Raw genomic sequence first — 25476 nt, forward strand, 5'->3', positions numbered from 1 at the left:
CAAATAGAATCTTTCCCAGATCCTTGATATCCTTCGCCTGCACTTATGGACTGCTCTCTTCAACTCAAACCACAGGTTTTCAATGTGGTTCAAGTCCTGAGACTGAGACTTTTATTTTGTGATCAATTAACCATTCCTTTGTGGATGTTGATTAGTGCTCGGGGTTATTGTCTTACTGGAAAATCCACTTGTGTCAGCCTCCTGCTAGAGCCAAAGCAGGTTTTTGGATAAAATGTCTTGGTATTGGGTAATGTTCATTCTGTTAAATAGAGTTATAGATCGCTGCACTTTACACTTCCTTAGAGCTCAGCTCGTACGTACTATATGCACAATACAACAACACCCACAGACAGTGCACACAATCAACCTCATCTCTCCTCGCTCGCTCTCTATCTATCTCTCTTTTTCATTCGTTAAACTCCATCCTTCAACACCCTGTCTCTCTCTCTCTCCCTCCCTCCCTCCCCCCCCCCCCCTCTCTCTCTCTCTCTCTCTCCCTCTCTCCGTGTCCTCCTCACATTATCTAGTTCCAATGGTCCCTTGGCGGTCAGGGGGGTGCCCTACCCACTACTTGCCGACGATTTTAAAAAATGGCCCGGTATTAAAAACAAATATTCAATCATTGCTCATGTTGCGTTGGATTATGGGCGGGCTCGTCAAGACGATTAGTTAGAGTGGTTGTGCGAGCGCTGGGGCTCCGCTGAGCATTACATATGCATACAGTAGAGTAAAGCAGAGCAGTAGAGTACAATGCTAGCGCAAAGCTCACTAGACGCTCAATCATGCAGAGCGGAGCACATTGATATGGGAGGTGGTGCCGCACAAGAAATTAGCTGGATAATAACGGCTGACAAACAATATTTATGTTTGTGCTTCACAAATAATTAAATAAAATTGGCCTCGGCTGCATTTTGTGGGCCCCCTCGCTTGCTGTAACTGATGGACAAGTCACATAATACTGTAAGTTGCATGGGCTCACCGTGTGCAATAATAGTTTAGAAATTTGTTAACATCCCTATTAGTGAGCATTTCTCCTTTGCCAAGCTAATCCATCCACCTGAGGTGTGGCATATCAATAAGCTGATTAAACGGCATTACACAGGTGCACCTGTGGACAATAAAAGGCCACTCTAAAATGTGCAGTTTTGTCACACAACACAATGCAACAGATGTATCAAGTTTTGAGGGAGCGTGCAATTGGCATGCTGACTGCAGGAATGGCCACCAGAGCTGATGCCAGAAAATGTTATGTTCAATTCTCTACCATAAGCCGCCTCCAACATCGTTTTAGAGAATTTGGCAGTAAGTCCAACTGGCCTCACAACCGCAGACCACGTGTATGGTGTCGTGGGGTTATGGTAAGAGCAGGCATAAGCTACGGACAACAAACACAATTGCATTTAATCGATGGCAATTTCAATGCAAAGAAATACCATGATGAGATCCTGTGGCCCATTGTAAGGCCCATTTTTTTTTAAAAGTTATTTGTGACCAACAGATGCATATCTGTATTCCCAGCCATGTGAAATCAATAGATTAGGGCCGAATGAATTTATTTCAATTGACTGATTTCCTCATATGAACTGTAACTCAGTAAAACCTTTGAAATTGTTGCATGCGGCGTTTATATTTTTGTTTAGTATAATTACACTTTGGATGGTGTATTAATACATCCAGTCACTACAAAGGTATAGGCATCCTTCCTAACTCAGTTGCCGGAGAGGAAGGAAACCGCTGAGGCATTCCAGAAAACTGAGGATGGATCAACATTGTAGTTACTCCACAATTCTAACCTAATTGACAGAGGGAAAAGAAGGAAGCCTGTACAGAATAAAAAGATTCCAAAACATGCATCCTGTTAGTAACAATGCACTAAATTAATACTGCAAAAAGTGTGGCAAAGCAATTCACTTTTTGTCCTCAATACAAAGTAGTATGTTTGGGGCGAATCCAACACAATGCATTACTGAGTACCACTCTCCATATTTTCACGCATAGTGGTGGCTGCATCATGTTATGGGTGTGCTTGCAATCGTTAAGGACTGGGGCATAATCCTAGAGGAAAACCTGGTTCAGTCTGTTTTCCACAAGACACTGGAAGATGAATTCACCTTAACTTAAAACACAATAACCTAGTAGCCTAGTAATTAGACTGTTGGGCCAGTAACCGAAAGGTTGCTGGATCGAAACGCTGAGCTGACAAGGTAAAAAATCTGTCGTTCTGCCCCTGAACAAGGCAGTTAACTTCACTAGGGTAGGGGCCAGCATTCGGAATTTTGGATGAAAAGCATGCCCAAATTAAACTTTTTTAACTTTTCGTCTAGATGTTGAGAGCGCGCTTTGTGCCTTTGGATTACTGAACTAAACGCACCAACAAAACTGAGGTTTTTGGACATAAAGAGGGACATTATCGAACAAAATGAACATTTATTGTGTAACATGGAGTCCTGGGAGTGCCACCAGATGAAGATCAAATGTAAGTGATTCATTTAATCACTATTTCTGAGTCCTCTCCTTGGCTGGAAAATGTCTGTATGGTGTTTTGTGGCTAGGCGCTGTCCTAACATAATCGCTTGGTGTGCTTTCGCCATAAAGCCTTTTTGAAATCTGACACAGTGGCGGGATTAACAAGACGTTTATCTTTAATCCTATGTATAACACTTGTATCTTTCATCAATGTTGATGAGCATTTCTGTAATTTGATTTGGCTCTCTGCAATTTCACCGGATGTTATTTGAGACAATGCATTACTGAAAATAACGCGCCAATTGAAACTGAGGTTTTTGGACATAAAGAGGGACTTTATTGAACATTTGTGTAACGGAGTCCTGGGAGTGCCACCAGATGAAAATCAAAGGTTAGTGATTCATTTAATTGCTATTTCTGACTTTTGTGAGTCCTCTCCTTGGCTGGAAAATGTCTGTATGGTTTCTTGTGGCTAGGCGCTGTCCTAACATAATCGCATGGTGTGCTTTCGCCGTAAAGCCTTTTTGAATCGGACACTGTGGTTGGATTAACAAGAAGTTTCTTTAAAATGGTGTATAATACATGTATGTTTGAGGAATTTTAATTATGGGATTTCTGTTTGAATTTGGCGCCCTGCAATTTTACTGGCTGTTGTCGAGGTGGGACGCTAGCGTCCCAATGATACCAGAGAGGTTAACCCACTGTTCCCCGGTAGGCCATCATTGAAAAGAAGATTTTTTTCTGAACTGAATTGCCTAGTTAAATAAAGGTTCAAATTAAAAATAAAACACATGGCCAAATCTACACTTGAGTTGCTTACAAAGACAGTGTATCAAGGCACAAGGCGAGACCCAAATGCAGACACAGGAGGCAGATGGTTGGAGTCTTACAATGTTTATTAATCCAAAGGGGTAGGCAAGAGAATGGTCGCGGACAGGCAAAAAGGTCTAAACCAGATCAGAGTCCAGGAGGTACAGAGTGGCAGACAGGCTCGTGGTCAAGGCAGGCAGAATGGTCAGGCAGGCGGGTACAAAGTCCAGAAACAGGCAAGGGTCAAAACCGGGAGGACTAGAAAAAGGAGAATGCAAAAAGCAGAACGGGAAAAACGCTAGTTGACTTGGAAACATACAAGACGAACTGGCACAGAGAGACAGGAAACACAGGGATAAATACACTGGGGAAAATAAGCGATACCTGGAAGGGGTGGAGACAATCACAAGGACAGGTGAAACAGATCAGGGCGTGACACAGTGAATGTTCCAAAGTGGCCTAGTTACAGTATTGACTTACAACAACCAATTTGACAGAGCTTGAAGAATTTTCTCAAGAATAAAGGGAAAATGTTGCACAATCCAGGAGTGGAAAAATTTACCCAGAAAGACTCACAGATGTAATCAGTGCAAAAAGTCCTTCTACAAAGTATTGACTCAAAGGTGTGAATACTTACAGTACCAGTCAAAAGTTCGGACACACCTACTCATTTTCTTTATTTCTACTATTTTCTACATTGTAGAATAATAGTGAAGACATCAAAACTATGAAATAACACATATGTAGTCACTAAAAAAGTGTTAAACAAATCAAAATATATTTTATATTTGAGATTCTTCAAAGTAGCCACACTTTGCCTTGATGACAGCTTTGCACACTCTTGGCATTCTCTCAACCAGCTTCATGAGGTAGTCACCTGGAATGCATCTCAATTAATAGGTGTGCCTAGTTAATTTGTGGAATTTCTTTCTTTCTTAATATGTTTGAGCCAATCAGTTGTGTTGTGACAAGGTAGGGGTGGTATACAGAAGATAGCCCTATTTGGTAAAAGACCAAGTCCACATTATGGCAAGAACAGCTCAAATAAGCAAAGAGAAACGACAGTCCATCATTACTTTAAGACATGAAGGTCAGTCAATACGGAACATTTCTTTAAGTGCAGTCGCAAAAACCATCAAACGCTATGATGAAACTGGATCTCATGAGGACCACCACAGGAAAGGAAGACCCAGAGTTACTTCTGCTGTAGAGGATATGTTCATTAGAGTTAACAGCACCTCAGATTGCAGCCCAAATAAATGTTCACAAAGTTCAGGTAACAGACACATCTCAACATCAACTGTTCAGAGGATACTGCGTGAATCAGGCCTTAATGGTCAAATTGCTGCAAAGAAACCACTACTAAAGGACACCAATAAGAAGAGACTTGTTTGGGCCAAGAAACACAAGCAATGGACATTAGACTGGTGGAAATCTGTCCTTTGGTCTGACGAGTCCAAATTTGAGATTTTTGTCTCCAACTGCCATGTCTTGGTAGGATGAACGGATGATCCCCGCATATGTGATTCCCACCGTGAAGTATGGAGGATGAGATGTGATGGTGTGGGGGTGCTTTGCTGGTGACACTGTCAGTGATTTATTTAGAATTCAAGGCACACTTAACCAGCATGGCTACCACAGGATTCTGCAGCGGATTCTGCACAGGATTCTGCAGCCATCCCATCCAGTTTGCGCTTAGTGGGACTATAATTTCTTTTTCAACAGGACAATGACCTAAAACACTCCTCTAGGCTGTGTAAGGGCTATTTGACCAAGGAGAGTGATGGGAGTGCTACATCAGATGACCTGGCCTCCACAATCACCCGACCTCAACCCAATTGAGATTGTTTGGGATGAGTTGGACCGCAGAGCGAAGGAAAAGCAGCCAACAAATGCTCAGCATATGTGGGAAATCCTTCAAGACTGTTAGAAAACAATTCCTCATGAAGCTGGTTGCCAAGAGTGTGCAAAGCTGTCATCAAGGCAAAGGGTGGCTACTTTGAAGAATATCAAATACAAAATATATTTGGATTTGTAATTCTTTTTTGGTTACTACATGATTCCATAAATGTTATTTCATCATGTTGATGTCTTCACTATTATTCTACAACGTAGAAAATAGTAAAAAATAAAGAAAAACCCTTGAATGAGTAGGTGTGTCCAAACTTTTGACTGGTACTGTATGTAAATGAGATATTTCTGTATTTCAGTTTCAATAAATTAGCAAAATAAATTGTCAAACATGTTTTCATTATGGGGTAATGTGTGTAGATGGGTAAAAAAAAGAAGTGTTTTTATTAATTTTGAATTCAGCTTGTAACGACAAAATGTGGAATAATTCAAAGGGTATAAATACTTTCTGAAGGCATTGTATGTATAATATTCAAGGTGCAATCTGTGATTGCAACATCCATTTTTGGACTTATTCTTGATTGATTATAAACTGGCTCAAGCACTTAATGCTGATTGGCTGAAAGCTGTGGTATATCAGACCGTATACCACGGGTATGACAAAACATTTATTTTCACTGCTCTGATTATGTTGGTAACCAGTTTATAATAGCAAAGAGGCACCTCGGGGGTTTGTGATATATGGCCAAAATAACACGGCTAAGGGCTGTGTCCTAGCACTTCGTGTTGCGTCGTGCATAAGAACAGCCCTTAGCCATGGTATATTGGCCATATACCACACCCCCTCGGGCCTTATTGCTTAAATATAACATAGAAATGCCTCATGAGCTTAGTTAGACTGTTTTTCTCTGTCAGAACCCCAAATATGAGCTAATTTTACTCCATTGTGTGTAAACAATGTATAGCTTCAAAACATGGTTAAAACATAATTTTGATCTCATAGATGGTCAGTCCTTGAACCCATCCCTCGCCAGTTTACCAAAAAAGTGTCAGGCTGAGCAATTGTTTGAATACCAGATTGCCGCTTTAATGAAATGACAAGATATAGCAGCTTGACTCTGTATTTGAGTCACTTACAAAGGAGATGCTTTAAACCACCATCCTTTTTTTACTGCTTTGAGAAACTTTCCTCTGCTGTGTGTGTGTGTCTGTGTTGTGTTTGTGTATGTGTGTGTGCATGTGCGTAAATACTTTGTGTGTGCATGCGTGCATATGTGCGTGTGTGCATGCATGGCTGTGTTGTGTGTTATCATGTGTGTTTTCCCCCCTTCAATTACATTGACTCCACTCAGTGATACACGGGTCAGGGAACTGCATTAAAGCTGTTCAGTCTGTGCGGTCTGGACAGTGTTTGAGTCCTACAGAGGAGCTGTCACGTCTGGGTTCACTCTCTGTGCCAAGCACCGCTCCTCGTTCACAACCTAATGCATCGCAGATTCGCTGTTCAATCAAAGCCAATACGCAGGTTCCCGCAGTAAGACTAGGATGAGATTGTTCTTGAGGAAGATGGTTTGAATAAATGTGAGGTTGAATTGACATGTTTTGTCATATAAAAACACTTTTTTGTTGATTAAATGACTCCAAACTCATGTTGCGCCAAGATCCGGTTTCAGGTTTCGATTGAATAAAGTTCCATATTTATCAGTCCTAATTACATAGGCTACTCAAAATCCTCTAAGAGAAACTATTATTGGTTTAGAAAAATCAGCAAAGGTTATTTGTTTTATTTTTGTTCCTGAATTTCATGATTGCCTCTCGAAGTTGTACAACATTTGAGTAATATGCTTATTTTTTATTATATTTGCAAAAAGGAGGACAAGAACTCTGTCCTCCTTTTCGTAATTTACTTAGACAGTTGGAAGGTAGGCAGGGTACAGGTTGTAGAGGGGAAGACAGCAAGAAAGTACAGACTGGGGTGAGATGCGTACCCATGCCACTGTGGGCAATATGTCCATGGGAGTCTGTAGGACTACAAACTACACTTGGCCACACTCCCACACAGGGTAATATGTTTTTGAAGTGAAGAATGAGTGTCTAAATATTTTTGGAACGATTTAGATTTTTTTTTTTGTGAAAAGCTTGAGCATATTCTTTCAGCCGTCTTTTCTCCCCTTTCATTCAGCTCTCAGACCATGGTACGCATTATACAGCCTGAGATCTCCTTTTCTGAGTGAAATGCAGCATTCGGGATGAGGGTCAGAAAGCACTGAGGGAGGTAGTCATCGATTCACCCCTGTAGGTAGTATTGTCATCGGAACTGTGGGTGAGGGAGCTTGTGGCTCACCTCTGTTGGCGTTCTCCTCCACAAGGCCTGGGGTGTGGGGGTAGGTGGGGTTGGGAAGTGGGCTGGGCTGGCCGGAGCAGGTCTTGTCCCCCCCTTCGTCCAGGCTGGGACCTTGGGGGCCCTGGGGGGAAGGCGTGGGGGAGCTGGCGGGCCGGGAGCTGGTTAATGAGCTGGAGGGTCTGGAGCTGGCACAGTTCTGGAGGGGCACAGGGAGAAGAGTAAGGAGTCAAGAACTTAATGATTGTCGGAGAAAGAATAAAAACTGTCAACAAAAATAATACTTATATTTTAAGCAAAAGAGAACAAAATGTGTGCTGAAAAAAAAAATAACAAATGTATTAACAAAAAATATAAAACGACTGATTTGTTATCCAAAAATAATATTCAAGGGTAATAATATTTCATCCTTTTGAAAGCATTCAGTTGATCAAATATCTTGTTTTTGGTCTCGATTCTTCTCATTGAGTATGCAACTTTTTCCCCCTCTGCGTCTTTGTTCTCGTTTGGGGTTTTGATTTGGAGGCGGGCTTAGAGGAGGGGAGTGCAGCCAACAGACAAAAGGTCTATGGGCTTTAAAATGGAAAGCTGTCCTAGCCAACAACCTGACATAACTTCCTCCTTCTGCTCCTTGTAATTCATTGGCAGATTCTCCTACTGACCTGGATGGAAACCTTACAAACTATAAACAAACCCATTTAAGAAAGAAGACCATGTGCAGACCAGTTGACCACCCAGTTAAAATGGTGAAAGCCCTCCATGGCATTGTGCATGCAATCAAAGTGTTTTGTGGCAAGTGCACTCTCTATCCATCTCTATGGGCGACACATTTCACAATTTTAACAAAATTAAAACAGGGAATTCTCTCTAAGAGACCAAAATAAACTCCAATCATTGAATCCCATTTGTTTGCACAGCTATTAAACAGACTTCAGAGAGCATCAGGGCACTTCCATGGGCTCGGCCTCTTGTATTACATATGTCTGTCATGAAGGAATGCCTAGCATCACAGATCTCTGAACAAACACTCAAAGTTATGCCTGCCGCTCCTTTTACAACCCCTACTCAATGTAGATCTCCAGGAAACACACACACACACCCACACTGTTCGCCCCCTGCTTCCTATATCTTGTCAAAACTTGAATTAAGATTTAATTTTTTTACTAATCCACTCCCAATATCGATATTTCAGTGCTGTCACAGCCACGGAACTCAAAGTACTGAAAAGGGGTTGTTTTTTTATTTGGGTGGTGCAACTGACAGCTTTATTTCCGCAATCTGGCAGTGTGTGTACAAGTGTGGGGTCATCAGGGTCACCAGGCAGTTGGTATCAAGCAGGCAGGCAACATTGGTCTAGAGCTTGTGTATAAATAACGAGGGGGGGACTCCCGAAGGTCTAAAAGGGCTGTTTGCCCAACCTACTGCATGTTGGGGCTGCTGAACAGCTCGAGAAATCGGTCAATAGGATTATTAAATTAACAATGACAGAATGTCATTAGATGTAACGATTGGAGGTCATTTTTTTGCTTCGCTGCACTATACCTATGCTGATATGAATGCGGCGCCGGATCATTTAAGAGATGTGAACAACAACGTTGCGCTGTGTTTCCTCTTTTTATTTTTTTTATTTCAATATTTGCTTTGATGTGTCTTCTGAGAAATCCATGGACTAATGGCCAATTAGAAAACAGAGCGGAAACGAACAGCGTGCTTCATTCTAGTGTATCTGGTTATGCGTCACACAATCATTTTACATCAACCTTATGAAACATTCATAAAAAGCCTTTTAGATAAAACTATTTTGTATGTCTCATTTATCTTCTGAAGTACCATATGCAGTAACGGTATGCTGCGAAGAACTGTATTCGTACCTTCCACCAGAGACGATACTGAATCCTATATTTTACAACTGGGGAGATATAGGGCATGTTCGGTCATCTAGAGCCAAATGTCTCCCATCTCCAGACAGACAGGTAGATACTGTATTTCAGCGGGATTTATGGGGCAAAATAGCATTAGCTAAAAAACATCCGCTGCATGGGCAAACTGGATGGCGGACTTTGAGATTGGAAAATTGCCAGAGAGCACTAAAAGGAGCACCCCCACACTGATAATACAGCTGCACGGTATATCAGCTACCTTGGGGTGTGTTTGCTGCCCCCCCCCCCGAGTCATTTTTTACTAGTCACAATCTTTAGTGTCAGGAACTGTAACGGGGTCAAAAAGGAAGAAGGGGCGATATTCTAAAATCAATCTGCCTTTAAAAATGGTCTGATTCCCTTCTCAATGACCTGATGGTTGGTGGGTGGGGGGGGGGACTGGACTGGGGTACAAACTGCTCTGAGCCATAAAGCGTGACAACCCGGGAGAGGAGTTAATGTGATCACTCATAAGGGACGAGTTGCAGAAGGGGGGAGAGGAGAGGGGACAGTGGTTGTGTGTGAAGAGGGGTGGGGGGCTTTGGTTGGTGTGTGTATGTGTGGAGGGGGGCTATTAACTACTTTTAAAGCGCTTTGCCGGAGCTAAGTGATTGCAGGGAGCAGGAGGGAACAGTATAAATAGTGGCCTGACACTTTAATGTCAGGGGACAGCTCGTCCAGGATTAGAAACTTGTAACCCCGGTGGTGCGGGTGACATTGGTCGGGATGAAGGTTCTGGGCCGGCGTGCGGCATAGGGGCTATTACAGAGGTGCGTGTTTGATGTATAAGGGCTTCAAACATGGGGCTTGCCACCAGCAGTACAAAAAGCATTGCTCAGCGGCTACTTCTCACTGACATTGCAGCATTGATGTGGAAAAGAACATGGTGTGTGTACTATTGTGAACTATGTATGAACTATGTGGTGAACTATGTGAATCTGTACACACACACACACACACACACACACACACACACACACACACACACACACACACACACACACACACACACACACACACACACACACACACACACACACACACACACACACACACACACACACACACACACACACACACACACACACACACACACGTAAAAGGGATGCTAGGTTACATACTGAAAAACGTAGCGCTTTTCTTCTCTCCTTGATCCTTTTAACTGTGCTCCGAACCTGCAGCAAAGAGAGATGCGAGAAAGAGCGAGAGAGAGAGACAGGGCAATAAGAGAGTTTGACACTGAACATACCATGCTGTATTTGTATTTATTAAGGATCCCATTAGCTGCTGCTTTGGCAGCACCTACTCTTCCTGGGGTCCAGGAACATTACGGCAGTTATATACAATTTAAAATATTACATTACATAACACTTTTCACAACACATTAAGTGTGTTCTCTCAGGCCCTACTCTACTATCAAATATCTACAATACAAAATCCATGTGTACGAGTGCGTGTCTTATCATGTGCGTGTGTCTCTTCACAGTCCCCGCTGTTCCATAAGGTGTATTTTTATCTTTTTTTTTTTTTTTATATGATTCTACTGCTTGCATCAGTTACCTGATGTGGAATAGAGATCCATGTAGCCATGGCTCTATGTAGTACTGTGCGTTTCCCATAGTCTGTTCTTGACTTACAACACTTACAAAAACAAAACAAAAAATCCTTCAAAGGCATCTCCCTGCATCTGGAAGCAACCAAAGCGTGGAAATTCAAAATAAAGAACAAAGTGGAGAGAGAGAGAGAGAGAGAGAGAGAGAGAGAGAGAGAGAGAGAGAGAGAGAGAGAGAGCGAGACAGAGACAGAGAGAGAGACACACAAAGCACGCAGCACATTTTTTTTTAGGCCGATGAGCAGCACCGGAGAGGGGAAAACAGAAATGTTCCAGTTTGTCAGGGGTAATGGAACCTGAAAGTGACACATAGCGCCAGCAAACTAAGGAGACTACTTTAAGCTATCATCTGTCACATGGCAAGGGGAACCAACAAATGGAGCTATAGGGGGAAAAGGGTTGCACTAGCAGAACAGATTACATTTGCAGTGTGGAGAAGTATCCAATAGTGCTGTTTTGTTGCATACATAGCTTACATCTCTTTTTTGGTGGTTAAAAGTTTTGGGCAGGGTATATTTACAGTATGAATACACATTGCATTGTAGGCTATTCTTTGTATATATATTTCTTTTTTCAGTAGAATTTGGTTTACATGAAAATGGAGCTACTAAAGTAACAATAGCAAGGCAAGGATTCACTTGAAAGTGATCAAATTAATTACTGATAGATATTTCCCTAAAGCTGGCTCTTAACATTAGTAGAATGTGTTTAAGGTTTCCAATAGAATGCTTTAATATTACATTTTTTATTCATAATATATTTTGTGTGATTCATTTCATCATACCTCTTCCTACAAGTTGGCTACATTTAAAAATGTTTTACAACTTTATGTTAAGCCTGCAGGAGTAATGCATCCCAAGGCTGTTATTATGCATCGCAAGACTTGGCATAAGCATGTATGACCCCTTATGTCTCGTTATCAACTTGACGAAAACTATTTTGAGTCAGTTAAAAATGTCCTACATGGAGAGAGAGTCAAATATCATAAGCCTTACAATACATTTTAAAGGCTCATGCATGCTTATAACAACAACAAAAAACACAAGTTCAGGCTTTACTGATCTGTATTCTATTGATCCTGTTTACTACTGTAACTGTGAAGCATTTCCGTCCAATGACGTTTTCTCCAATGAGGCTGGTTGCTGTCACCATACACTGTAAATTTGTAACGGGCTCCGGCGCACCCAGGGGCAGCCCGCTCCATTAGTGAATATGCATTATTTCTTATGGCTTCATTAGGCCGCGGCATGTCATAATTTATGACGCCACACTGAAATACACACACAAATAGTGTGTGTGTGTCTGTGTATGTGTGTGTGGCAGGGGGATGTTTTGCATACACACAATCGCTGAGTGGGCCCATAATGAAGAGAGCAGAAGGCTCCTGACAGGCAGAATCAACAGAGCAGTGTCATTCCACACCCCTATTAATCCTGACGCGATGAGGAGTGGCGAGCGTTTGAGATGAGTTTAGATAATGTTTACTCAGCGATATTCAGGGGGAATCCTGGTGTTTTTGTTCATAGCAAAGCTGAGGAAATTACGTGACATTGACCTGCCGAGCATTTGAAATGCGTTTGTGATGCGTTTAGATAATGTTTACCAAGCGCTGTTGAAGGGGAAATCCTGGTTATTTCGTTAGCATAAAAGAAAAGGCGAGAGGCAATTAAGTGACATTGAGTTAATTAATAATTTGACAATGAAGGGAACGGCATTGTTTTAGACGATTGTTATGCGGTTAAGGATTTCTGTTGCCTGAAGGTTTTGCAGGGAGTCTCTGATATAAATGGGAGAAAAACGATTAGCACATGAAAGACGTGCATGTACACACACCTGCCGACATCCTTAGAGTTGATTGAAATAAAAAGTAATCAAAGAAGAGGATGAAAAGCTGACCAAGGAGAAAAAGTTAATTGGGATAAATTATGTAATCATTCAATCATGTAATTAAATATATGTTGCAATGGAGTGTAATATCAGTGGGTATGATATATGTAACATTGTGTTTTCCTAATTATGAAAACTGCAAACAAGAAGAGTATTTTCCACCTTTGCTTGAAATGCACAGTACAGTTAAGCAAATTTTGGTAACTTTAAATACATTTGAATTTGATTGAATCTTTTCAACTTTTTTTATTCATTGCAATCTGTGTAACATGTAACTCTAATTGACAATAAAACGCACACTACTCATTGATGTAATTGTTCATATTCATATTTAGATTTAAGGGACCCATTTAATAAAATAACATAGAACAAATACATACGATCTATCACTGTTCTCAAAGAATAATGCTGAGTAACACTTTATAATAAATGGTTTATTACTGAACATTATTAAATTGTGTTACCTACTCCTGTATAGTGATATAAGAAGGTTCAATATAATCTACTGGTGTGTACACGCATAGAGATCCCACACATATCCCTGATTCTATATGTAATTCTTTGCCAACACCAATGTTGCTAAAAGAAAATGAATGTAACGAGACCAATGGATCGCAGGTTCCAACCTATTAAAATGAATAAATAAATGACAATATCCATCCAGGCCTTCGCCACCTGGGAAATTTGTGTGACTGGACCTTCTCAAATCGTATTTGAGTACCCCTGATCTAAGGGGATACAATCTGGCAACTCTCCACTTCAAACAGAGATACGGTGGCTTCAGAAAGTATTCAGTATTTCCCTTAACTTATTTCACATTTTGTTGTGTTACAGCCTGAATTAAAATTGGATTCAAATGATTTTTCTCACACATCTACACACAATATCCTATAATGACAAAGACATTTTCTTAAAAAAAATTATAATAATTTATTGAAAATGAAATACAGAAATAGATAATTTACATAAGTAGTCACACCCCTGAGTCAATACATGTTAGAATCACCTTTGGCTGCAATTACAGCAGTGAGTCTTCTGGGTAAGTCTCTAAGAGCTTTGCAAACCTGGATTGTACAATATTTGCACATAAAAAAATTATTCAAGCTCTGTCGGTTAGCTCTGTTCCATTTCTTTTTATCCTAAAAAAAAAATCCATAGTCCTCGCCAATGGCAAGCATACCCATAACATGATACAGCCCCAACATGCTTGAACATATGAAGAGTGGTACTCAGTGATGAGTTGTGTTGGATTTGCCCCAAACATAAACACTTTGTATTCAGGATATAAAGGTCATTTCTTTGCCGCATTTTTTTGCACTTGCAAACAGGATGCATGTTTTGCAATATTTTTATTCTGTACAGGCTTTCTTCTTTCCACTCTGTCAATTAGGTTATTATTGTGGAGTAACTATAATGTTGTTGATCCATCCTAAATGTTCTCCTATCACAGCCATTAAACTCTGTAACTGTTTTAAAGTCACCATTGGCCTCATGGCGAAATCCCTGAGCGGTTTCCTTCCTCTCCGGCAAGTTAGGAAGGATGCCTGTATCTTTGCAGTGTCTGGGTGTATTGCTACAGTACACCACCCAAAGTGTAATTACACTGTAATAACTTCACCATGCTCAAAGGGATATTCAATGTCAGTTTTTTTTTTTTTTACCCATCTACAAATAGGTGCCCTTCTTTGTGAAGCATTGGAAAACCTCCCTGGTCTTTGTGGTTGAATCTGTGTTTGAAATTCACTACTCGATTGAGAGACCTTAAAGATACTTGTATGTGTGGGGTACAGAGATGAGGTACTCATTCAAAAATCATGTTAAACACTATTATTGCACACAGAGTGTGTCCATGAAACTTTCATGTGACTTGTTAAGCAAATGTTTACTTCTGAACTTATTTAGGCATGCCATAACAATATATCAAGGGACACAGCATATCAAGGGACACAGCATTCAGTCAATAAGCATACTTATTGATTGAAGACATTTCAGCTTTGCATTTTTATTAATTGGTAAAGAATTCTAAAAACATAATTCCACTTTGACCTTATGGGGTATTCTGTGTAGACCAGTGACACAAATCACAATGTAATACATTTTAAATTCAGGCTGTAACACAACAAAAATGTGGAAAAAGCCAGAGGTGTGAATACTTTCTGAAAGCACTATACATACCCCACCAGACACCACACTATGGGTTTCTTCACGGTGCATAAACCAAAAACAGATCGAATGGATCGCTCAGTTATGTATAGAGCCATGTCATCATGGAATTCTCTGCCACCAGAGGTTACACTCAGGTAAAAAGCAAGTTTAGCTTAAAAAACTGCTTTAAAAAATATATATATTGTATCACAGCACCTCTTCTCTTTCTAAAGACCTAATTTAACTGTGCTGTATATAAGAATATGAATATATGAATAGTGGGTAAATAGTATTTTTGTTGTCCCTTGTAATGTTATGTTGTTCTTGTCTATTACTGTTCTGTACTTCGTCATGTATTTGTACGTTTTATGTGGACCCCAGGAAGAGTAGCTGCTGCATGTGCAGTAGCTAAGTGGGATCCTAATAAACTAAACTTTCTCTCTCGTCACATATGCAATAATTGAATCCAACAGGAGGTCATTGGATGTTACCTTCCCTGGTGATCTGGACTGGTTTGCTTAAACCAGAGCAGACAGAACAGAACGTCTCACTCTGGCCTCTCCTTTCCGCTCCTTAATGATCTGATTTACCCCTAGTCAGACACACACACGAAAACTTTGATCGTTCTATTCAGCTTTTTGCAATTTTTCTATTAAACACAAATTTCCTTTGGGTGTCAGAGGGCGAAACGTGAAGCTGCCAGTGTTTTCTGTCACACCTTCAAGCAGCGTCAAAAAAGCAAAAAAAGGACAGCGCACGAGAAAAGCAAAAAAGAAAACAGGGAGATAAAAAAAGGGAAGATTATTACGTTTAGTATTTACAAACCCCTTTTGAAAAGCAGAACGTGTAAATGGGTTGCTCACAAATTGTGAAGACCCAGAGGTCAAGGAGAACTTGAAGTAAGAAAATTGATTCCTGCACACTAAAAAAGCCACTTAAGCAAGAATGTGACAATGATTTATTTTACAATGCGGGGGGTCAGGCCAATGCGTCTGCTATGTCAATGCAGTGCTATGACTCAGGGACACCTCTTCACACCTCTCTGTAGAGCAGAATGATAAAAAAACTAAGTGAGGAGAGGTGTCCTGACTCTTGCGGTCACGTACTGCGTGGACTCCTGTGATGGAGGGAGGGGGGGGCGGAAAAACGGGGATGGATAGGGGGGTGATGTAGAGGAAGAGGGGACATTGTACTGTGCCCCAGTACAATGACCTTGCCCACTAAGTCATAGCATCAGAAGATTATATTTTTTATGCATCCTTGCTGCATTGATAGAAGTCACCCAGTTCTAAGGTATATATATATATATATATACACACACAGTACCAGTCAACATTTTGGACACACCTACTCATTCAAGGGTTTTTCTTTATTTTTACTATTTTCTACATTGTAGAATAATAGTGAAGACATCAACACAATGAAATAACATATATGAAATAATGTAGTAACCAAAAGTAGCCACCCTTTGCCTTGATGACAGCTTTGCACACGCTTGGCATTCTCTCAACCAGCTTCACCTGGAATGCTTTTCCAACAGTCTTGAAGGAGTTGTCACATATGCTGAGCACTTGTTGGCTGTTTTTCCTTCACTCTGCGGTTCAACTCATCCCAAAAAATCTCAATTGGGTTGAGATCGGGTGATTGTGGAGGCCTATGTCATCTGATGAAGCACTCCATCACCCTCCTTCTAAGTCATATAGTCCTTACACAGCTTGGAGGTGTATTGGGTCATTGTCCTGTTGAAAAACAAAGGATAGTCGCACTACGCCCAAACCAGATGGGATGGCATATAGTTGCAGATATGCTGTGTCCCTTGATATATAAATATATCACCGTCAGTGTCACCAGCAAAGCACCCCCACACCTCCTCCTCCATGCTTCACGGTGGGAACTAAATATGCAGAAATCATCTGTTCACCTACTCCGCATCTCACAAAGACACAGCGGTTGGAACCAAAAACACATATTTGGACCAAAGGATTTGACCAAAGGACAGATTTCTACCGGTCTAATGTCCCTTCCTCGTGTCTCTTGGCCCAAGCAAGTATTTTCTTGCTTGGGCCAAGAATTATAAAAAATAAATAAATAACGTTTTTTCTTTTATTGGTGTCCTTTAGTAGTGGTTTCTTTGCAGCAATTCGACCATGAAGGCCTGATTCACGCAGTCTCCTCTGAACAGTTGATGTTGAGATGTGTCTGTTACTTGAACTCTGTGAAGCATTTATTTGGGTTGTAATTTCTGATGCTGGTAACTCTAATGAACTTATCCTCTGCAGCAGAGGTAACTCTGGGTCTTCCTTTCCTGTGGCAGTCCTCATTAGAGCCACTTTCATCATAGTGCTTGATGGTTTTTGAGACTGCACTTGAAGACACCTTCAAAGTTCTTGAAATTTTCTGCATTCACTGACCTTCATGTCTTAAAGTAATGATGGACTGTCGTTTCTCTTTGGTTATTTGAGCTGTTCTTGCCATAATATGGACTTGGTCTTTTACCAAATAGGGCTATTTTCTGTGTACCACCCCTACCTTGTCACAACACAACTGTTGGCTCAAATGCATTAAGAAGGAAAGTAATTCCACAAATTCACTTTTAAGAAGGCACACCTGTTAATTTAAATGCATTCCAGGAGACTACCTCATGAAGCTGATTGAGAGAATGCCAAGAGTGCAAAGCTGTCATCAAGGCAAAGGGTGGCTACTTTGAAGACTCTCAAATATAAAATATATTTTGATTTGTTTAACACTTTTTTTGTTACTACATGATTCCATATGTGTTATTTCATAGTTTTTATGTCTTCACTATTATTCTACAATGTAGAAAATAGTAAAAATAAAGAAAACTCTGCAATGAGTAGCTGTCTCCAAACTTTGGACTGGTACTGTATGTATATATATGTGAATGTGTATGAATGTATGTATTGTGGCGTACAGCAGGTCAGTCACCAGGGGGAGACTCGTCGAGGCCTGGTGGCAGACGAAGTCCACATCACGAGGAGATGGCTCCCTCTGCTGGACGTGCCAGGTCTCCCTGGTCTGCCACAAGTGGTGGAGAATGCGGGCATTCTGATAACGTGGTCAGATCAGGGTTGACGTTTACACAGCATCAGCATGGAGGAGTTGATAGCTCAGTTCGTCCGGGCCCAACAAGCACAACAGGTGGTTCAGGAACGAACACTGGAGGAACAGCGACTACAAAACGTCCGCCTCGTTGAGGAAATCAGGAAGCTGCAAGGAGGAGCATCTCCTGAATCACATCCCAACCAATTTTTAATCAAGCTAACGGAAGACGATGACATCGAAACATACCTCTGAACGGACAGCACTACGGGAAGGATGGCCAAGGCTGAAGTGGGCAAGTCTGCTGGCCCTTCCTCTTTGGGAATGCCCAAAAGGTGTATTGGGACCTGAACAATTAACAGGCGGCTAACTACGACTGACTCAAACGGGAGATACTCAGCCGCTACGGGTACAGCCTGGCCCATCGAGCTCAACTGTTCCACGACTGGAGGTTCGTACCCGACGCATCCCCCCCGAGCCCAGATGAGCGACCTACTGCGCGTCACCAGGGCATGGCTCCTCACCGACGTATCCACACTCTCCATCCTCGACAAAGTGGTCCTGGATCGCTTCTTACAGGTGCTACCCCCCGACATGAAGAGGGCAGCGAGTCTATGTGCGCCCCAGACCTTGGAGGGCCTCCTGGAAGCATTGGAGACGCATAAGAACACTCAGGCCCTGCTGAGTGGGAGCCGGGCCGAGTCGGCGACCCGTTTGAGGGGACGGAAGGACAGTCCCACCGCTGTGTACCCAGAACCGACAGTCGGCAGGGCCAAAGGACCACAAACCCGTAGTGAGACGGCTGGGGATAGGGCTGATCCGCCACCGATGACCCCAGGTAGATGGAGACCAAAGGAGGTGGTTTAAGTGTGGCACCCGGGGGCACATTGCCTGGAATCGCCTGGCTCAAGAGGAGTCGATGCCATCAGCAAGCCCCGGAGACGAGGTGCTATGTCACCTATGTGTTAAACAAATGAAAATATATTTTATATTTGAGAGTCTTCAAAGTCTGTCACCTATGTCACCTCCTGTTGGGTGCACCACGAATCAATTGCACCCATGGTCCCGGTGAAGGTTGACGGACACGACACGGAAGACCTATTAGACTCCGGAAGTATGGTTACGCTCGTAACCACGAGCCTGCTGAACCAGGAGACCGAACGTGGTAGGGAGATGTCCATTTCCTGTGTTCTTGGTGACACAAAGCGGTATCCAACCGTAAAGACCAACATAGTGACGCCACAAGGGAGCTGCCAGATGTTGGTGGGTGCAGTACCAGAGTTGCTGGTACCTCTCCTAGTGGGATGGGATTGTCCGCTGTTCTCGGCCCTATGGGGGCACGAGCTGAAGAAAAAGATACAAGCCTGACGAAGAAGAGAGCGGGGACGACCCATCGCCTGTGCAGCCCGGAAGCAACTGGTTGACCAACCTGTATCTACGGGTCCGGAGTCGGAAGGGGCGCCGGAACCCGACCCCCCCCGGGGAACCACTGGAGGAGCCCAGCCTCCCCCTCCTCGATTTCGAGGGGCCAGTCGAGACACCCGCTGGGGGCCAACTGAGGGGACTATAAGCTGCCACACTCAAGTGATAGATGGACAGCTACTTCCGGGGGTGAGTGACTGACGATATCCCCATTTCCAAATCAAGAATAACCTTTTGTATCAGGTGTCGCGCCAGCAGTGGGAACTTTGAGAGGTATTGTTGCTGCCCCGACGGTATGTGGGAACCGCTCTTCAGCAGGGCCACACCCACCTGTTGGGGGCGCACCTGGGAATGGAGAAGACCCGGGAACGGATCGCCGCCCGGTTCCACTGGTCCGGGATGAGGAGGGCAGTGGAAGACTACTGTCGCAGCTGCCCGGAGTGTCAACTCACTGCCCCAAAAGCACACTTCCGAAACCCACTGGTCCCCCTATCGATCATCTGGGTGTCCTTTGAACGCGTCGCCATGGACATAGTGGGACCCCTGGTAAAAACAGCACGAGGTCACCGGTACATCCTGGCGATAGTAGATTATGCCACCCGGTAACCCGAGGCCATTCCCCTACGGGCGGCGGTATCCAAGGGAATCGCCCGGGAGCTGTTCCACCTCTTTAGCCGGGTGGGCATCCCGAACGAGATCCTGACAGACAAAGGTACTGAGTTTATGTCTCACCTAATGAAAGATTTGTGTGCTCTCCTGCAGATCAAGCAGATCCGGACCTCTGTCTTTCACCCGCAGACAGATGGGCTCATCTAGCGGTTCAATAAAATGCTCAAACAAATGCTGCGGAAGGTCATCGAGCAGGACGGGAAGAACTGGGACCAGATACTACCTCACCTAATGTTCTCAATCTGAGAAGTACCCCAGTCCTCCACTGGGTTTTCCCCTTTCGAACTCCTCTACGGGAGGAGGACACGCGGCCTACTGGACCTCGCCAAGGAGGTGTGGGAAGCCCAAGCGACCCCCTTACGCAGCGTGGTAGAGCACGTGGAGACGATGAGGGAGCGAATGACAGCCATATGGCCAGTGGTAAGGGAACATATGAAGAAGGCCCAACGCGCCCAAGCCCAGGTCTACAATCGGAGAGCCCAGCCCCGAGAATTCCAAGTGGGAGACAGGGTGTTGGTATTAACCCCCACGGCCGAAAGTAAGTTCCTGGCAACATGGCATGGGCCATACGAGGTGATAGAGAAGCTGGGACCAGTGAATTATCATGTACTGCAGCCAGGGAGACGGAAACCCCAACCCCCACTCCTTCAACCACGTGAAGCTGTTGAAGGAGTGGCACGAGAGGACAGCCTTGGCCGTGTTATGGTCGGGACCCAGGACGCCAACGGTACCAGTGGTGGTCCCGAGCAATGAGGACCTTGACCCGGCCCAGAAGCAAGCGCTCAGGGAGCTCGTCGATCGGAACACAGTGGTCTTCTCCGAGAAGCCGGGCCGCGCGACCCTCATTGAACACCACATCCATACCCGGCCTGGGGAAATGGTACAAAAACGGCCATATCAGATTCCGGAGGCCTGAAGGAAGGCCGTGAAGCAGGAAGTGGAGGCTATGCTGAGGATGGGGGTTGTTGAAGAGTCCCACAGTGCATGGTGCAGCCCCATCGTGTTGGTGCCCAAACCGGACGGTAGCCTGCGCTTCTGTAATGATTTCCGTGGTGTGAACGACATCAGCTTGTTCAATGCCTACCCCATGCCGAGGGTGGACGAATATCCTTTGACATGACCAAAGGATATTGGCAGGTACCGTTGACTGCCTCCTCCCGGAAGAAGACGGCGTTTTCGACACCAGACGGTCTATATCAGTACCGGGTGCTCCTGTTCGGTCTCCAAGGAGCCTCACCCACATTCCAGCGCCTGATGGACAAAGTACTTCGACCCCACCAGCATTACGCAGCGTCCAATTTGGATGATATCATCATCCACAGCCAAGGTTGGGAAGAGCACCTGACACGCCTCCAGGCGGTGCTGGACGCACTCAGGCAAGACGGGTTGACAGTGAACCCCAAGAAATGCAAACTAGCGTTCGAGGAGGTGGAGTACCTGGGGTATTTGATCGGACGGGGGAACGTCAAGCCCCAGGAGAGGAAGGTTCACGCGGTACGTCACTGGCTCGTTCCACGTACCAAGACACAGATCAAGTCCTTTCTGGGACTGGCAGGATACTATTGCCTGTTTATCCCCAACTTTGCGGCTATAGCTTCCCCCCTCACCAATCTAACCAGGGCCCGCCTCCCGAAAACAGTGAAATGGACGGACGAGACAGAAGCGGCGTTCAGGCGCCTGAAGGATGCACTGTGCTCCCATCCGATTCTCGTAATGCCCGATTTCCAGGTGCCGATGTTGGTCCAGACGGATGCATGTGACATGGGACTATGGGCCGTTCTGTCCCAGATACACGATGGGGAGGAGCACCCCATCATGTACATAAACCAAATGCTAATACCTAGAGAGAAAAAGTACTAGATTGTTGAGAAAGACTGTCTAGCGGTGAAGTGGGCGCTAGATACTCTCAAGTATTACCTGTTAGGTACCCACTTCACCCTGGTCACTGACCATGCTCCCCTGGCCAGGGGAAGGGACACAAATGATCAGATTACCAGGCAGTTCTTGTCCCTTCAATGCTTCTCTTTTTCTGTTGTGCACAGGTCAGGGGCGAAACATGGAAACGTGGATGCCCTATCGAGAAGGGAGACATACGTCGCACTGACAACAGCCCCCTCCCCAACAGAGCTAAGGGGGGGGGGTGGGGGTGGCGTACAGCAGGTCAGCCACCAGGGGGAGACTCGTTGAGGCCTGGTGGCAGACGAAGTCTACATCACGAGGTGATGGCTCCCTCTGCTGGACGTGCCAGGTCTCGACGGTCTCTCCGGCCAGGAATAATTGGGGCTGATTGTTGTTGGTGGGTAATCAAGGGCTGATTGCTCACCAGCTATACGAGTCCCATAAAGCTGCCAGAAGGGCAGCACACAAGGATGGGGACTGGGGGAAGAAAGGTGACTTCCGTATAGTTGGAGACGGTGCCCGAGCTAGAAGGAGGGGGTTCAGTTCTTGTGCCCAACAGGATACAGCAAGACCTGGAGCCCAGAAGACGGTATCCCAGAGAGGGTCTCTTGGGGGAGACCTATCCTTTTCTTTTGATTTACTATTTAAATAAAGACCCGTGAAACCGAGCTAATCCTACTCTGTCCGTGTCTGATCTGTGTAAACGTTTTGACCAAACCCCCTGGTCTGCCACAGTATGTACAGTCGGAAGTTTACCACAGTATGAACAGTCGGAAGTTTACATACACTTAGGTTGGAGTCATTAAAACTTGTTTTTCAACCACTCCACAAATTTCTTGTTAACAAACTATAGTTTTGGCAAGTCGGTTAGGACATCTACAGTGGGGGAAAAAAGTATTTGATCCCCTGCTGATTTTGTACGTTTGCCCACTTACAAAGAAATGATCCGGCAATAATTTTAATGGTAGGTTTATATGAACAGTGAGAGACAGAATATCAACAAAAAAATCCAGAAAAACACATGTCAAAAATTTTATAAAATGATTTCCATTTTAATGAGGGAAATAAGTATTTGACCTCTCTGCAAAACATGACTTAGTACTTGGTGGCAAAACCCTTGTTGGCAATCACAGAGGTCAGACGTTTCTTGTAGTTGGCCACCAGGTTTGCACACATCTCAGGAGGGATTTTGTCCCACACCTCTTTGCAGATTTTCTCCAAGTCATTAAGGTTTCAAGGCTGACGTTTGGCAACTCGAACCTTCAGCTCCCTCCACAGATTTTCTATGGGATTAAGGTCTGGAGACTGGCAAGGCCACTCCAGGACCTTAATGTGCTTCTTCTTGAGCCACTCCTTTGTTGCCTTGGCCGTGTGTTTTGGGTCATTGTCATGCTGGAATACCCATCCACGACCCATTTTCAATGCCCTGGCTGAGGGAAGGAGGTTCTCACCCAAGATTTGACGGTACATGGCCCTGTCAAATGATGCGGTGAAGTTGTCCTGTCCCCTTAGCAGAAAAACACCCCCAAAGCATAATGTTTCCACCTCCATGTTTGACGGTGGAGATGGTTTTCTTGGGGTCATAGGCAGCATCCTCCTCCTCCAAACACGGCGAGTTGAGTTGATGCCAAAGAGCTCCATTTTGGTCTCATCTAACCACAACACTTTCACCAGTTGTCCTCTGAATCATTCAGATGTTCATTGGCAAACTTCAGACGGGCATGTATATGTATTCTTGAGCAGGGGGACCTTGCGGGCGCTACAGGATTTCAGTCCTTCATGGCATAGTGTGTTACCAATTGTTTTCTTGGTGACAATGGTCCCAGCTGCCTCGAGATCATTGACAAGATCCTCCCGTGTAGTTCTGGGCTGATTCCTCACCGTTCTCATGATCATTGCAACCCCACGAGGTGAGATCTTGCATGGAGCCCCAGGCCGAGGGATATTGACAATTCTTTTGTGTTTCTTCCATTTGCGAATAATCGTACCAGCTGTTGTCACCTTCTCGCCAAGCTGCTTGGCGATGGTCTTGTAGCCCATTCCAGCCTTGTGTAGGTCTACAATCTTGTCCCTGACATCCTTGGAGAGCTCTTTGGTCTTTGCCATGGTGGAGAGTTTGGAATCTGATTGTGGACATGTGTCTTTTTTACAGGTAACAAGCTGCGGTTAGGAGCACACCCTTTAAGAGTGTGCTCCTAATCTCAGCTCGTTACCTGTATAAAAGACACCTGGGAGCCAGAAATCTTTCTGATTGAGAGGGGGTCAAATACTTATTTCCCTCATTAAAATGCAAATCAATTTATAACATTTTTGACATGCGTTTTTCAGGATATTTTTGTTGTTATTCTGTCTCTCACTGTTCAAATAAACCTACCATTAAAATTATAGACTGATCCTTTCTTTATCAGTGGGTAAACGTACAAAATCAGCAGGGGATCAAATACTTTTTCCCCCCACTGTACTTTGTGCATGACACAAGTCATTTTTCCAACAATTGTTTACAGACAGATTATTTTACTTACAGTTCACTGTATCACAATTCCAGTGGGTCAGAAGTTTACATATACTAAGTTGACTGTGCATTTAAACATCTTGGAAAATTCCAGAAAATTATGTCATGGCTTTAGAAGCTTCTGATAGGCTAATTGACATAATTTGAGTCAATTGGAGGTGTACCTGTGGATGTATTTCTAGGCCTACCTTCAAACTCAGTGCCTCTTTGCTTGACATCATGGGAAAATCAAAAGAAATCAGCAAAGACCTCAGAAGGGGGAACAATTTCCAAACGCCTGAAGGTACCACGTTCATCTGTACAAACAACAGTACGCAAGTATAAACACCATGGGAGCACGCAGCCGTCATACCGTTCAGGAAGGAGACACGTTCTATCTCCTAGAGATGAAAGTACTTTGGTGCGAAAAGTGCAAATCAATCCCAGAACAACAGCAAAGAACCTTGTGAAGATGCTGGAGGAAACAGGTACAAAAGTATCTATATCCACAGTTAAACGAGTCCTATATCGGCATAACTTGAAGGGCCGCTCAGCAAGGAAGAAGCCACTGCTCCAAAACCGCTATAAAAAATCCAGACTACGATTTGCAACTGCACATGGGCACAAAGATGGTACTTTTTGGAGAAATGTCCTCTGGTCTGATGAAACAAAAATAGAACTGTTTGACCATTATTACATTTGGAGGAAAAAGGGGGAGGCTTGCAAGCCGAAGAACACCATCCCAACTGTGAAGCATGGGGGTGGCAGCATCACATTGTGGGGGTGCTTTGCTGTAGGAGGGACTGGTGCACTTCACAAAATAGATGGCATCATGAGGAAGGACAATTATGTGGATATATTGAAGCAACATCTCAAGACATCAGTCAGGAATTTAAAGCTTGGT

At 43.8% G+C, this 25476-nt stretch overlaps 1 protein-coding gene across 2 annotated transcripts in view; it reads right to left on the minus strand.

Moving 5' to 3' along the window:
• LOC106613480 (adhesion G protein-coupled receptor D2) overlaps positions 1–25476 on the minus strand; it is a 149178-nt gene that overhangs the window by 64498 nt on the left and 59204 nt on the right. The window contains exons 17-19 of one of the 2 annotated variants that reach the window (XM_082956690.1): positions 10509–10562; positions 7472–7667; positions 2719–3534 (exon numbers count right to left, since the gene is read on the minus strand). In XM_082956690.1, the coding sequence (XP_082812816.1) occupies positions 3482–3534; positions 7472–7667; positions 10509–10562 (303 nt within the window). In that variant the 3' untranslated portion in view covers positions 2719–3481. Of the gene's footprint in view, positions 1–2718; positions 3535–7471; positions 7668–10508; positions 10563–25476 lie in introns of those variants that run through there. The other variant, XM_014215752.3, reaches the window with a different exon arrangement.

This window comes from Salmo salar, chromosome 10, assembly GCF_965601325.2.
Source record: "Salmo salar chromosome 10, fSalSal1, whole genome shotgun sequence".
Classification (NCBI taxonomy): domain Eukaryota; kingdom Metazoa; phylum Chordata; class Actinopteri; order Salmoniformes; family Salmonidae; genus Salmo; species Salmo salar.